The sequence below is a fragment of the Pipistrellus hanaki genome (genome assembly GCF_964339955.1).
Source record: "Pipistrellus hanaki genome assembly, chromosome: 4".
Classification (NCBI taxonomy): domain Eukaryota; kingdom Metazoa; phylum Chordata; class Mammalia; order Chiroptera; family Vespertilionidae; genus Pipistrellus; species Pipistrellus hanaki.
Window position 1 is genome coordinate 32,891,105 of NC_140506.1, and position 16,517 is coordinate 32,907,621.

At 41.0% G+C, this 16,517-nt stretch overlaps 1 protein-coding gene and 1 pseudogene across 6 annotated transcripts in view; one reads left to right on the forward strand and one right to left on the reverse strand.

Moving 5' to 3' along the window:
* The window catches only part of OCLN (occludin), a 64,838-nt gene that overhangs the window by 22,037 nt on the left and 26,284 nt on the right, over positions 1-16,517 (forward strand). For all 5 annotated transcript variants that reach the window (XM_084880922.1, XM_084880919.1, XM_084880920.1 and 2 more), the window contains exons 2-4: positions 4,365-4,475; positions 8,691-9,369; positions 12,057-12,218. In XM_084880922.1, the coding sequence (XP_084737048.1) occupies positions 4,426-4,475; positions 8,691-9,369; positions 12,057-12,218 (891 nt within the window). In that variant the 5' untranslated portion in view covers positions 4,365-4,425. The remainder of the gene's footprint in view (positions 1-4,364; positions 4,476-8,690; positions 9,370-12,056; positions 12,219-16,517) is intronic.
* On the reverse strand, positions 275-768 carry LOC311620840 (large ribosomal subunit protein uL23-like; annotated as a pseudogene). Its single transcript has one exon. The product of its transcript is annotated as a large ribosomal subunit protein uL23-like (transcript).

The following is a 16,517-nucleotide window of genomic DNA, read 5'->3' on the forward strand; positions in this document are numbered from 1 at the left end:
GTGTGTGTGTTTTTTCAAAGAACCATGTCTAGGACTACAAAGATGGTTCTTCAGATATTTGAACGTTGCCATAGTGGTCCTTCTAATGAGTTCTCCAGGCCACGCATTTTCTGTTTTTCCAATCATTTGTGTTAAGCATTGATTTTTCTAGATCTTCAATAATCTTAAATCACCCTCTGGAGAGGGACTTAGTTGGAACATGATGCACAAATTTTAAGATGATGTAGAGGTTTGCTTCTTTTTATTTTATTTTTTTACAGTGTAAAAATTTTTATATTTAGAATTAGGCAGCTGGACTCAGTTTAGATGATTCCAATTTTGTTGGCAACATCCATAGCATCATCGTCAGGAACCAGTCGAACATATGCCTTCTCGCCATCAGGCCTGATCGGGGTGTTGACCGTGGCCACATCAATGTCACAGAGCTTCCTCACAGCCTGTTTGACCTGGTGCTTGCTGGCCTTGACATCCACAATGAACACAAGTGTATTATTGTCTTCTGTCTTCTTCATGGCTGACTCGGGAGTCAGGGGAACTTGATGATGGCATAGTGGTCAAGCTTGTTTCTCCCGGGTGCGCTTTTCCAAGGATATTTAGGCTGCCCTGGAGCCTTAGTGTCTTTGGCCGCTGGAAGGTGGATGACATGCGGATCTTTTTTTTTTTTTTTTTGTGGCTGTGGATGCCTTTCACCGCTGCTTTCTTTGCCTTCAAAGCCTTTGCTGTGGCTTCGGCTTTGGGAGGGGCTTCCTTCTTAGCTTTCAAGGCCATCTTCGTAAAAAGGGTTTGCTTCTTCTCCCCCCCCCCACCCCCAATATATTTTATTGATTTTTTTACAGAGAGGAAGGGAGACAGATAGAGAGCTAGAAACATCGACCAGCTGACTCTTGCACAGCCCCTACAGGGGATGTGCCCACAACCAAGGTACATGTCCTTGACCGGAATCGAACCTGGGACCTTTCAGTCCGCAGACCGACACTCTACCACTGAGCCAAACTGGCTTTGGCGGGTTTGCTTCTTTTTCATAACTGTGTCATTCCTACCTTCAAGCACTGTCTCTGTGAGTGCTATCTGAGTTTGGAATAATAGGTTAACTTTTGAAATTACTTGTAAAAATGGACAGTTATTAAGCCAGCTCTCCTTATCCAGTACTCACACTATTAGTTTTTTAAAAATTGAGTTTACATTTAAAAAATGTTTTTATTCATTTTAGAGAGAGGAGAGGAGAGGGGGAGAGAGAGAAACATCTATGAGAGAGAAACATTAACATGATAGATTGCTTCCCGCATGCCCCCTCCTTGGGGATTGAGCTGCAACCCGAGCATGTGCCCTGACCTGGAACCCAGCTGTGACCTCTGGGTCCATGGGTGGATGCTCAACCCCTGAGCCAAACTGGCCAGGCTTAATTCATCGTTTTATGAAGTTATCCCACCTCAGAGGTTAGGTTATCCTCCATTGGACAGAGGATGGTAGTGAGGCTCAGAGGCGAGGAACTTGTGTCAGGCAGTGAGTTCTTACAGCCACTAGGTTTCTTTCCGTCATCTTTCTGACCTTACTGAGAACTTGGTCAGTTTGATAGACTTGTAGCGAGTGGGGTCCCTAGCTGCTAATCTGATAAGCTTGTTGCCTCCGCTTTGTGTGTAGCAGAACCACTGGAGACCCCCTCTAGGTGGACATAAATGGTCCATTCTTTCATCTTAATTAGGTCCCATTATTCAGCTTCTTAGAAATCTGCCCAAAATGGTCTGTATAGCAGGGATGTGTGCAAGATTCTCAGGACTCCCTCTGCACTTCCTTCATCTAGCAGTTTGGTAACCTCAACAAAGGAGGTGAAGTTGGTGTGGCATGACTTGTTGTTAATTAGCTTTCTAGATTTATTTGCTCCACAATTTAAAATCTCTGTTACTAGAGGAGTCATGACAACTAAACTCTGAGTCTAGGAAATAATAGTTTAGAAAGGGATTTTGTTGTTTGGTTTTTTTTTAAATTATTATTATTTTTTAATATATCTCATTGGTCTTTTACAGAGAAGAAGAGAGAGGGATAGAGAGTTAGAAATATCGATAAGAGAGAAACAATGAAACATCCCACTGGGGATGTGCCCGCAACCAAGGCACATGCCCTTGACCGGAATCGAACCCGGGACCCTTCAGTCCCCAAGCCGACGCTCTATCCATTGAGCCAAACCGGTCCCGGCTGAATTGATTCAGTTTCTTTTTTTCTTTTTTTCTTTTTTTAATATATTTTATTGATTTTTGTACAGAGAGGAAGGGAGAGAGATAGAGTTAGAAACATCGATGAGAGAGAGTCATCGATCAGCTGCCTCTTGCACACCCCCTACTGGGGATATGCCCGCAACCAAGGTACATGCCCTTGACCGGAATCGAACCCGGGTCCCGTCAGTCCCCAAGCTGACGCTCTATCCATTGAGCCAAACCGGTTTCAGCTGATTCAGTTTCTAACATAGTGATGTAAGATTACACATATTTCATTTGAGAAGAAAATACATTAGATACTTTATATATTCAGATATAGATTTTTTAATATTTCTTTTTAGAGAGAGAGAAATATCCATTTGTTGTCCCACCTATTCCTGCATTGATTGGTTGATTCTTTTTTTTGGTCAGTTCTCATTGAGGATATTTTTTCCATTAATTTTTAGAGGAGGGGGCGGGGGGAGGGGAGAGAGAGAGAGGGAGAGGTGTGAGAGAAACACATTGATTGGTTGCCTCCTGCACACACCCAGCCTAGGTCAGGGATTGAATCTGCAACTCAGGTACCAGGAATGGAACCTGCTACCCTTTAGTGCATGGGCCAATGCTTTAACCACTGAACACACTGGCCAGGGAAGATAAAGGTCTTGCTCAAGTGTCCTTTCTTCCTATTTCCTTCCTTTCCACTTCCTCTTTAAATCTTTGGTCATCCCCATACTGCACTTTATCGCATAGTTTGGTCCTAATTAATGCCTGTTGGAGTAGGCCAGGTGACCTACAGGAGAGCTTTGTCTTATACTTAATTTCCACAGGTCCTGTGATATAGTGGAGGCACTTAATAAAAGGCGAAAGATTTATGCGATCTGAAGAGAAACCAGAGCATTGGAGGCACTTAATAAATACTTGTTGATTGAATGAAATTTGGACAAACTGAGAAATGTTAAAACAAAATCATTCTGCGTTTGCCTTAGAGGACTCTTCAATACAATGTGCATTTAATGTCTTCCCCCATAATTTGTAAAAATTGTGCCCGGTTTGGAAGATTTAGAAAAGCAGAAGGAGAAACTATCCATAGTCCCACCATTCATAGATGCATCTTGTATGTAATCATTGTAATGAGAAAAATATACTTTTTAAACCAGCTTATGCTATAGTTAACATTGATGATCTAGTATGTGTTAGACTCTGCTAGATATGCACTTTTTTTTTTAATGTATTTTTTTTTTCAGAGAGGGAGGGGGAGAGAGAGAGAGAGATAGAGATAGAGAGAGAGAGAGAGAGAAACATCAATGATGAGAGACAATCATTGATCTGCTCCCCCCTGCACACCCCCTACTAGGGATTGAATCTGCGACCCAGGCATGTGCCCTGACTGGGAATTGAACAGGGATCATATGTCGATGCTCAACCACTGAGCCACACCGGCTGGGCAGTATGCACTTTCATATGCATTCTCATTTTATATGAACTTTCCAAAGGAATATGAAACAATATATTTAAATAATGTTTTTTTCTCATACCCATCTTGCTCTTTTATATATATATATATATATATATATATATATATATATATATATATATATATTATTGATTTCAGAGAGAAAGGGAGAGGGAGAGAGAGATAGAAACATCAATGATGAGAGAGAATCATTGATTGGCTACCTCCTGCACGTCCCACACTGGGGATCGAGCCCGCAACCTGAGCATGTGCCCTTGACCAGAATCGAACCTGGGACCCTTTAGTCCACAGGCTGACGCTCTATCCACTGAGCTAAACCAACTAGGGCCCATCTTGTTCTTTGAAGAGACTGCTTTAAAAAATAAGTACAATTTTTAAAAAACCTATGCTGTGAAGCATTGTGAATGTTTTATTACTACAATGTAGGATTTCAAAGTAAACAATATTTTTACGCCAGTGATGTACAGAGCATGGTGTGAGGTGCTGTGAGAACTCCCAGGCTGAATAAATCCTGTGCTCAGTGATTTCCTCTCCTCACGGAATTAATGGTCCAGTGTATAAAAACAGCAATGGGAAAGACAAGAGAAAAAACATGGTGTGAGAGGTTACTTGAGATTGGTATCACTAGTTTTCTTAGTGATGCAAGGAAACTCTGAGCTCAGGAGTAATGCCATTACTCTACTTCTGTTGCTTAGATTGGCTTATCTTGGGAGCGACAGGACATTGCTCATCGTGAAGATCAGGTGACCACTGACCATGTCGTCGAGGCCTTTTGAAAGTCCTCCTCCATACAGACCTGATGAATTGTAAGTAAATATTTCTTCAGTCTTCTTTTTTAAAAAAGTCTATCACATGTAAAAAGAAAAAAATATGTACCTATTGTTGAAATTTTCACCTATTTTTTGTTTGCTTTTAAAAATAAAATATGTGTATTCAGTGAAAAATGAGTTTCCCTCTTACCCATAACTTCCAGGATGAGTTTTTCTCTGCAAAGACAACTATTGTTACCTGTTTCTAACGTTTGCTTCAATATAGACTAGGTTTCTATTTGTATGTATATGTATTCCTTTTGTTTTCACAATTGGTATGACACTTCCGTATCAATGCCTTGTTTAAATGACCATTGGCAACATGGCATCACTTTTCTAAATGACACTTTTATTAAGGTTTAATACACACGTCCTACAACCCACTCGTTTAGATTGGGCAGTTCAGTGATTTTAATGTCGTCCCAGAGTTGTGGAAGCATCATCACAGTTAGAACGTTTTTATGACTGCCTCCCCAAAGACATTCTGGCCCATTGAAGTCACTGCCTATTTCCCCCTTGTACTCAGCAACCACCAGTCTACTTTTCTGTTCTAGGTTTGTCCATTCTGGACATTTCATATAAACAGAATCATACATGTGGTCTTTTAATATATTTTTATTGATTTCAGAGAGGAAGGGGGGGAGGGGAAAGAGAGAGAGAGAGAGAGAGAGAGAGAGAGAGAGAGAGAGAGAGAGAGAGAGAGAGAGAGAAACATCAATGATGAGAGAGAATCTTTGATCAGCTGCCTTCTGCATGCCCCCAACTGGGGATCAAGCTCGCAACACAGGCATGTGCCCTCGACTGGAATCAAACCAGGGACCCTTCAGTCCGCAGGCTAATGCTCTATCCACTGAGCCAAACCAGCAAGGGCTGTGATTGACTTCTTTCACTTAGCATCATGTGTTCTACATTGTCGATTTTTAGAGTGAGTCTTGCCATCATACAAAAGAAGCAAAATTGATGGTTCTTAGCATTGCTAATTATTTAGGGATTTAACAGTGAATTCTTCCATTTTAAATTTGTTAGCAAGCAAATTAGTTGCTAGGGATTGACTCCTTTAAGTAGTTTGTAGCTTTCACTCTTTGATAATTGTAGTGGGGCTATGTTTGTATTACTAGTACATAACCTCCTGCCTAATATCTGAACGTGGTATGGACACAGTTGTTTATGACAATGTGGTCATTAAAATGTTAGAGAATATAGTTACTGAGTAGTGTTCCATTAGCCTGATGTTTATTTTATGTTGCTTTTATAAACGATGGTGAAATATAATATACAAATAGAAAAGGGCACAGAACTTGTGTATGAGATGATGAGTAAAGACAAAACAAAATCATCACCTAGGTCAAAAAACAACACTTTTCTCTGTTATCTCACCACTTTATGCATCCCAAAGAGTACATAAGTTTTACTTGTTTGTAAATTTTCTTCATTTTTGCTTCAGAGCGGTGCTGTACAAATATAATATGAGCCACATATATAATTTTATGTTTTTTCTAACCATATTGAAAATAAAATAAATTAATTTTAATAATATACTTCACTTAACTCAATATATCCAAAATATTATCATTTCAACACAAGATTCTTATAAAGACTGATTCATGGGTTAGTATACATTCTGGGTATTTTTTAAAGCCTTTATATTTTAGAGCAGTTTTACAATCATAGCAAAATTGAGAGGAAGGTACAGAGATTTCCCATATTCTTCCTGCCCCCACACATGCAATAGCATCATCCATTATCAATATCCCCCACCAGAGTAATAACATTTGTTATAATTGATGAACCTACATTGACACATCATTATCAGCCATAGTACTTAGTTCATGTTAGGGTTCTTTCTTTCTGGTCTTACATTTTTTTTCATGTTGTGCTTACTTTGTATTTTACACTTAAAAGCACATCTCAGTTTGGACTGGCCACACTTGAAGTGGTCAGTAAATCCATGTGGCAGGTGGCTGCCATATTAGAGCGTAGCTCTGTAGCTCCATCATATGGATATATCACAATTACCCATTAAATTGGGCCCCTGGATCCAGTTCTAATGTGGGGGGTTCCCCACACACCAACCAAGAACTCTCAGGATACCAGCAGGGCGCCCTCAATTCTGACACTGGCTCACTGTAGATAGAGTTCGATTCCATAAGTTAAGGTGCAATCCTGCAAGACTGCTTCCCTCCACCCCACTAACAATTCTCAGATAACAACAGGTTGTTCAAGAATTCAACTCCGCTTACCCAGAGATAGCATTAGATGCCACAGGTTAATGACTGCCCCACCCCCAAGCATACCTACTTCAGAGGCCAGCCACAAGGCCAGGTTCCCTGTGCTTCTGACCAGCTGGCTACAGAGGGGAGAATGCCACATTGTTCCCTGCACTTCCGACTGGCTATAAACCAGAGGTTCCCACAACTCTCTCCTTGGGTTCAGTTAATTTGCTAGAATGATTCACGGGACTCAGAGAAACATGTTACTTCCTAGGCATGCAGTTCTTAAAGTCAGTCTGTCCACACATCAGTGTGCCTTTCACAAGCCATGTTTATGCATTAACTACTGGCGTTTGCAAGATGTTTTTTATAAAGGAGACTCAGGATCCAATGAGGCATCACCCTGATGAGCCCTCGTTACATATTTGATTTACTTTACAATACCATAACTAATTATAGATCATGTCAGGATTAATGTCTTCCGGCCCCGATAGAGACTCAGCTCTGGGAGGATCCTGGACGAGACTGTGCTGGTCATTGTTGTATCCCCAGAACCGAGCACAGGGCCAGCCTGGCTCCAGGAAATAGCTGTCAGTTGAATAAATGAATGAATGTGTCTCCTTAGGGGAGTTATGCTCCTGGGAGTTGCACGTGTGCATCGGTAGGTCATTATAGGTGTCATGTCTGAATGCCCTGCTCTCAAGTCACACAGGCAAAAGGGTTGACACTTCATGGGTTACATCCCCAGGTATCATGATTTAACTGGTACAAAGTTCTCCATCTGGGGATTTTGCACATGCCCAGGTGATTCTAATATGGAGCAAGATTTGAGAACTTCTGTTCCCTACATAGAAACTAGAGCAGTGATTCTCAAACTATGGTCCCCAGACCAACAGCACCCGCAGCACCGGGAGAAGTGTCTGACCCCAGATCTGCAGACCCAGCAACGTCTGGGGTGGAGGCCCACAAGCCTCCAGGGGGTTGTGATGCACAGGTATCTTTACTGTTCAGTGGGTACCTGAGTCGCTTCTGGCTGACATAACAGAGGACTCTAGACTGGGTAGCTCCTGAACAGCAGACATTTCTTTCATTTCTGGAGGCTGCAATTCCAAGATAGGGTGTCAGCATTTTCAGACCCTGGTGAAGGCCCTCTTCTGAGTTGCAGAATGCCAACTTCTAGTTGAGTCCTCACTTGGTGGGAAAAGTGAGAGAGCTCTCTGAGACCTTTTTTTTTTTTTAATATATATTTTATTGATTTTTTAAAGAGAGGAAGAGAGAGGGATAGAGAGTTAGAAACATCGATGAGAGAGAATCATTGATCAGCTGCCTCTTGCACACCCCCTACTGGGGATGTGCCCGCAACCAAGGTACATGCCCTTGACTGGAATTGAACCTGGGACCCTTCAGTCTGCAGGCTGACGCTCTATCCACCGAGCCAAACCGGTTTCGGCTCTGAGACCTTTTTTATAAGAGCGTTATTCCCATTCGTGAAGTCTCTGCCTCAGAACCTAATTTCCTCCCAAAGGCCCCACCTCCTACTACCATCACACCAGGATTTAGGATGCTGACATTTTTAAAAAATATATATTTTTATTGATTTTTTTTTACAGAGAGGAAGGGAGAGAGATAGAGAGCTATCAAATAGAAATGTTGATGAGAGAGAAACACCGACCAGCTGACTCTTGCACATCCCCAACTGGGGATGTGCCCGCAACCAACGTACATGCCCCTGACCAGAATCGAACCTGGAACCTTTCAGTCCGCAGACCCGACGCTCTACCACTGAGCCAAACCGGTTTCTGCTAGGATGCCGACATTTTAATTTTGGGGGACATGTGAATTCCTCCATGGCAGTTGGGGCAGTACTAACAATAGGGTTTTTGTTTGTTTGTTTTATTATTTTTGGCCAAGGGTCTGTTTAAGTTCTTCTAGGTATTTTATACTTTCTTTCCGCTTACCTCCAAAAAGTGCTAACTTGAAATTGTTCTCATGTGCATTTCAGCAAACCAAGCCATTACGCACCGAGCAATGACATGTATGGTGGAGAGATGCACGTTCGACCGATGCTCTCCCATAAGGCGTATTCTTTCTACCCAGAAGATGAAATCCTTCACTTCTACAAATGGACCTCTCCTCCGGGAGTGATCCGGATCCTGTCCATGCTCATCATCGTGATGTGCATTGCCATATTTGCCTGTGTCGCCTCCACCCTTGGCTGGGACAGAGGCTATGGGAACAACATCCTAGGAGGTGGCATAGGTTACCCTTACGCTGGAAGTGGTTTCGGAAGCTTCGGAAATGGCTACGGTTATGGTGGCTACGGTTACGGCTATGGAACCGGCTACACAGACCCAAGAGCGGCAAAGGGCTTCCTGATATCCATGGCTGCCTTTTCTTTCATTGCTGCGCTGGTGATATTCGTTACTAGTGTTATAAGATCTGAGATATCTAGAACACGAAGATATTACCTGACGGTGATAATCCTGAGTGCCATCCTGGGCTTCCTGGTGTTTATTGCCACCATCGTCTACATAATGGGAGTCAATCCAACTGCCCAGGCTTCGGGATCTATGTATGGTTCACAGATTATTGCCCTCTGCAACCAGTTTTATTCACCTACAACTTCTGGTCTATACGTGGATCAGTATTTGTATCACTACTGTGTGGTGGATCCCCAGGAGGTATGAGCAGTTTTATTTTTTCACACCTTGCGTCAGAGGCTCTCAGCTCGGGATGCTGATAATAGAACCACGTTGGGGACTTTTCAACAATATTGTTGCCAAGACCCCACTTTTATTTCAATCAGACCCTGGCAGAAGGGCTAGGTGTCATTATTGGGATATAATTTACGTACCACATAATTCATCCATTCAGAGTTCAGTTTGTTGGTTTTTAGTATAGTCACAGAGTGGTGCAACCATCACCACAATCAACACTTTCACTTTTCCCCAAAGAACATTTCACTAATTCGTACAGTCAGTTGTCACTTCCCTAACTCTTCCCAGACCTATTGTACAGATTTGCCTATTCTGGATTTTATATAAACAGAATCACACAATATATATGCAGGTTTTTATGATTGACTTCATTTAGCACAGTGTTTTTAAGGTTCATGTTGTAGCAGGCACCAGTACTTCATTTCCTTTTTATTGCTGAATAATGTAGTCCTTTATTTGGATATACCAAATTTTTTTATTCATCAGTCGATGGGGGCATGTGGGCTAATTCCATATTGGCTGTTCGGAATAACTCTCTGAACATTTGTGTGTAAGTTTTTTGTGTGAACCTGTGTTTTAATTTCTCTTGACTCTATATCTAGGAGTGGAATTGCTAAGTCTTATGGTGACTTTGTGCTTAACCTTTTGAGGAACTGCCAGACTTTTCCAAAGTGGTTACATTACTTTAAATTTACCAGAAACATAGGATTCCAGTTTATGCACATTCTCACCAACCGTGTTTTTGTCTGTCTGAATCCAGCCATGCTAATGGGTGTGAAGTAGCACCTCATTTTGGTTTGGATTTGTATTTCTTTGACAGCTAATGAATGATGTTGAGCTTGTTTTCTTTGTGCATATATCTTCTTTGGAGAAATGGCTATTAGAATCTGTCAATTTTTTAATTGGGCTACATGTATTTTTGTTATTGAGTTGTAAGACCTCTTTATATATTTGAATACGATAGATATAGATGTGTGATTTACAAGGATTTCTCTCATTTTATCATTTTCATTTCACTTGCTGTATATTGTTCTATTGTTCTCTGCACAAAAGCCTTTCATTTTGATATATTTGTTTTTTTTCTTTTGTTTGTGCTTTTGGTGTCAATATCTAAGAGCACGTAAAAGAGCACGTAACCTAATTCAAAGTCACAAAGATTTACTCCTGTGTTTTCTTCTAAGACTCAATTTTAGCTCTTTCAGTTAGGTCTGTGATCCACTCAGTTAGGACATAGTATGAGGAAGGAGTCTAACATTCTTTGCACAGTTGTATTGGTATTATTTATTGAAAGGACTGTTTCACCATTAAATTATCCATGCTTTAGTCAAAAATGAATTGACAGTAAATGTCAGGATTTATTTCTAAACTCTCAATTTCATTCCATTCATCTATATTTCTATCCTTATGCTAGTACCTCACTATTTTGATTACTGTAGCTTTGTATGTTTTGAAATCAGGAAGTGGGAGTTTGCTAGTTTTGTTCTTTTTCAAGATCATTTTGGCTAAATTTTGGGTCCCTTGTGTTTTCATATGAATTTGGGGATCTGCTTGTCAATTTCTGGAGGGGAAAAAAAAAGCCAGCTAGAAATTTGAAGGATTGCACTGAATCTGTAGATTGATTTGGAGAGTATTGTCATCTTTACATCAAGCCTACTAATACATGAACATAGTATGTCTTTCATTTACTTAGGTCATCTTTCATTTCTTTCAAAGTGTTTTGTAAGTTTTAGGGTGCAAGCCAGTATTTTTAAAAGCCATCCAGGTGATTCAAACGTGCAGGTGGGGTAGAAAGCCCTGCCTTCAGTAGCCATGAATCACCCCCTAATTATATTCAGAAAATGTTTCTGGGTTACTAACTGACTCAGGAATTCTCATTCTTTTGCCTCTTTTGAAGTCTGAAATGTTTTCCCCTGCAACTGACCGTTTTCAGAACGTTTGTGGTTGACATTCAGTTGTATCTGCAGTTAACAGGGCTGAGGGTCAGTACTCCCGTCTGACCACAGCCCCATCCTTTTTAGTCCTCTGACTACCCAAACCTGGATTCTTTGAGAAAGGATATCACTGTTAGATATCTGCAGAGATCCTCCTGCTACCCACAGATCCCGGGCAGAGTGCTGGTGCCTCAACTCCAGGTGCCCCTTAACACATCCTCCCTGCCCCGGGAGAACAGTCATGGGTAGGGTTTCCCCATCACAGAGCCCTTTCTAGTGAGTCAATGAAGGACTCCAAAACAGAAAAACCTGCCAGACTAAATGAATCATTAGCCAGGTTCCTCTAATTTATAGCTCAGTTAGATTGTGTCTGCATAATTACGGGTAAGGCCCATCCTCTGTAAAATACCCCCCTTGGTGCTCAAGCTTCTGTTGGGAATAGTTTCCTGTAAAATCCTGAAATGGGGATGATGATAGTACCTAACGTTAATGAACTGTATTCTGAGGATGGAATTAAGGGGTGTGTGTTTTACTAGCGTTAACGAGTGTGGGTAGGTTTTATAGTTCTAAAATGCAGCCATTTGTATCAGTTTCGCATCAGTTAAGTCACAGATACTCAGTAGGGTATTTGTAAAGGGTGGATTAGGTACTTGCAGAGGGTGCATTGAGCTGAAGGAAGCGATTAAAATGTAATTATATCATTATCTTCACTCTCTTTAGGCCATTGCCATTGTGCTGGGATTCATGGTTATTGTGGCTTTTGCTTTAATAATATTCTTTGCTGTGAAAACTCGAAGGAAGATGGATCAGTATGACAAGACGAATATTTTGTGGGACAAGGAGCCTGTTTATGATGAGCAGCCCCCCAATGTTGAAGAGTGGGTAAGTATTAAAAACACACACACACACACACACACACACAAAAAAAAAAAAAAAAAAAACACAAAAAAACAAAAACCAAAAACACAGCAAGCATCCAATCTTTCATTAAACCCCTAAGTTTCTGTCTCTGAACTTGACCTTTCCTGCTTTGTGAAACTCTGTTCTTAGAATTAGTGTCTGTGTTGCAAAAGTTTTGGTCTCAGGTTTTACTTTAAAGAAGTTGGGATAAGGAGAAATTATTTTATTACAAGGTAAAAATCAGGTTTCCATTTTCAAGAAGTAGATCTAGGCACTGAAACTGAATTGATTCTCAAGTAATCATGCGAAAAAAATAAATAATCATATGGAAGGAATTAATACAACTCCCCACCCCTACCCAGGCACCTTTTACTTTCCTGCTTATCCTTTGGAGGGAAACACTATTACCCAGGGTATCCCTGGGATCAGGATGGCCAAAGGGTGTTTTGGAGTGGTAGCAGGTGGCAGACTTAAGCTTTTTACATGGAGAACAGCCTGGTGAATCACAGTGTCTGGTTCTGCACTAATATTCACAGTATCTATGAACTACGGTACTTAAGGAGGCCGAGAGAGATTAGAGCAATTTCCTTTTTTGTATATACTGTTTACCCACTGGTAGGTAGCCTCCTATGTGATATGATTTGCTGAAAGCTCATCAAGCCCCTATCTTCAAAAGTATCTCCCCAATGCATGTTATTGAAAACCTAACCTGTCTTTAGAGATGTTTGAAGTGAGACTTTGTTTCTTAGAAATCGTCTGTTAGGATGATGTTGGGAACAACCCCAGAACCTGCCATCATAGGGTTCATTGAGCAGATTGATTGCTTCCACAAGGGTTAGCTGAGAATCCTGGACACTGGTTCCAGGATATTGCTGGTCAGGGGTAAAGATATTGATCATCCCTAAGGCTCCTTTTGCTGCAGCATCGCATACATCTTGTGTTGGAAGAACTCTAGAAATGTAGGTGAAAGGTATATTTTTACTGACTTTACAGAGAGAGGAAGAGAGAGAGAAACATCAATGTGAGAGAGAAACATTGGTTGACTTCTGTGTGTCCTGACCAGGACTGAACCTGCAATCTGATTAAGTGCCCTGACTGGAAATTGAACCCGAAACCTTTTTGGTGCATGAGGCAGTGCTCCAACTGAGCACAGTCCAGGACTCAATTTTTATTTATTTTTTTAGTTAAGGAGCAAAAATAAAGCAGTCATAATTTTGGTGGGGCATATGCCGTGGAAATGATAGTTGTATGTCCCTGCCTTTGAAGAAATCCTCTGTTAGGATGGATTGTTCTTTGTCCCTCCTCAGTTTTTCCACCCATAAAGTGTGAAGGTGTTAGGGAATGTTTTCCTTCAACCTTTAGCCCCAGGCAAGGCCAACGCAGATGGGATAGGACAGTCCATTGTGAACTAGAAGTAAATGTTTCTTGGGAGTTTCTGGGCCTGTCAGTTTTCACTGGCTGTTGGGTTTATTTACTTAAGGTTTCGAGAGCCTTAAAAAAACAAAACAAAAAAAAAACTGACTTACGAGAGACCAGAGCCAGTAATAATAGAGTCCCAGTGAACTTTGGGCTCTCGTCTGATTTTACTGTCATGAATGGTTAGTCAGTTCCAGGTGCTTTTGATAATTTGGCAAAGGCTAATCATAACTTATGGAGGTGACGATGATGATGATGAAGTGGAAAGGATGTAGCTTATTAAAAGGCATTATTTTTATAATGCTTCCTCACTGAATCTCTAGAAAAATTGACAGCCCAGACGAGGCTGTTTGATGTATACTTAATAGTTTCTCTGTAGAAATAACTGTTTCGCTGTACGAAACTTAAAAAATCATCTGATAAATAGCAGGTATACAATTTTGGCATGGTAGTGTTCTATGTGATACTTGCAAATTCTTCATTTCTTTTCCCTTTCCCTTCTTTTCTCCAATTGAACCGCATAAGGAAGGCTAGTATTTGAAACTAGAGGTTTGGTGCACGAAATTTATGCATGGGGGGGGGGCATCCCTCAGCCCGGGCTGTGCCCTCTCCTAGTCCAAGAGCTCCACGATCAATTGCAGAGGGAGGACCTGCTGTAGTCCACTGGTCAGTGACCTGGGCCTCTCTCTTTGGGGTGATCATGGAGCTCCCCTGATTGGTCAGCCTGCTGGCTTGTGGCCTGGGCCTCCCTCTGTGGGGCGATTGTGGGATGATGGTAACCCTCCACCCCAACCAATTGCATTGCACTTGCCTTGGCTGGCCTGGTGCGTGGTCGTCCAGACGGCTGTTCAGCTGTTTGGTCGATTTGCATATTATTACACTTTTATTATTATAGATAAGCTACTTAGAGGTGGTTTTAGCCACAGGTGTATTGCTTTTCCTTTCATTCTCTCCTCACCTGCCCCACGTTTGCTTTGCTAAACTCAAAACCAGCACCTTCAACCTTGCACCCTCGATTTCCCACCTTCTCTGTTGTTCAACAGATGAGCATCCAGCCCTCTGCTGTCTCAGGAGAATTTGATCTGTACATAGATGTATATCTTAGTGTCTTCTTGGGAGGGGCAAGTTTGGCATCCTCCTACACTGTCACCATCTTGGACCTCCTCAGGAAATGTGCAACTTTCTAATTTCCTGTCTCTGAGTCTTGAGCACAATGGTTTCTCTGCCTTCCTAGGGAATTTCAGTTTTTTTTCCTACCTCCCCTTTCTGAATATCTTGTACTTTGTAAAATAAACAGACCACGTTTGCATACTGGGTGTTAACCTAGTTCTTTGAAGTTCACTTAAGTTTGTGCCAACATTGTTGTATTTTAAATGTTTAAAGGTCCTTTTAATAAATATACAGACGTTTATTTTTCTGTCTGTCCTCAAGCCCCAAGACTAATGGGTACTTTTTGTGAATGAAAGTTCAGTCAGTCATTGATGAGCGATGGGGATAAGTTCTGAGAAATGCGCCTTAGGCGATTTCATCTTTGTGAGCATCGTAGTGTAGACTTACTCAGATCTCGATAGCATAGCTTACTGCACACCCAGGCTACATGGTATAACCTATAACTTCTAGGCTACAGGCCTTAACAGCCTGTACAAAACACGGTATTAAATCAATTATGAGAGACAGTGCAATCAAGAGACACAGCAAATGCAAGATCTCTGAAGTTCCTGCCAACGTAACATAGCATATTGTTTTACAGCAAACATTGTTTTCTAAGTAGAAAGAGGACACTCAAATAACAATAAAAAGTATAGTGTTGTAACTAAATAAACCATTATCATTGTTATTTATTATCAAGTATTTTTTTTTTTTTTTTTTTTTAAAGTTTTTTTTTTTTTTTTTTTTTTTTTTGATTTTTCACAGAGAGGAGGAGAGAGGGATAGAGAGTTAGAAACATCAATGAGAGAGAATCATCGATTAGCTGCCTCTTGCACACCCCCTACTGGGGATGTGCCCGCAACCACGGTACATGCCCTTGACCGGAATCGAACCCAGGACCTTTCAGTCCGCAGGCCGACGCTCTACCACTGAGCCAAACCGGTCCCGACTATTATCAAGTATTGTATACTGTACATAATTCGGTGTAAAGGTATGTGCTATACCCTTATACAACTAGCAGTGCATAGGTTTTTTTTACACCACAGCATCATCACAAACACATGAGTAATCATTTCATTACTGTGTTACAAGTCACTAGGTGATAAGAAGTTTTCAACTCCATTTCAATCTCCCAGGCTAGCCACCTTGTTAGTACCCTAACTACAGTAATCCTTTTGGACTCTCATAAGAGAAACTGAGGTTTGCAGATGACTTAAGTAATTTGTCTCAGACTTGACATTCTAATCTACAGGACAACTATTATGTTTGCTGTTATACCTTGTATTTGTTGGTGTGTGTGTGTGTGTGTGTGTGTGTGTGTGTGTGTGTGTCTTTTTTCTCTTTGAGACCCAGTTTTCTTTGTCAATAGAATTGGAGAAAATAGTATATGTTCAATCCATAGTTGGGAATCTGCGTATGGGGAGGGTCAACGTAAGTTTTACATGGGGTCTGGCACTCCTAAACCCTGTATTGCTCAAGGGTCAACTATACTGAGTATAACTAACAGATTACAATGAAAATATATGTGTAAAATGCTTATCTCTACTACAGATCAACATACCAGCTATCAATGAGTATATTCTACCTGTCTGCTAATTTGCACCTTTTCTTGTTATTGCCACATGATTATTTCAGAAGCAGGTATAGGCTAAGTTTGGAGACAGCATGCCTTAAACTTGTTTCTCCATTGTAGTAATTTGTTTTAAAACATTCTAT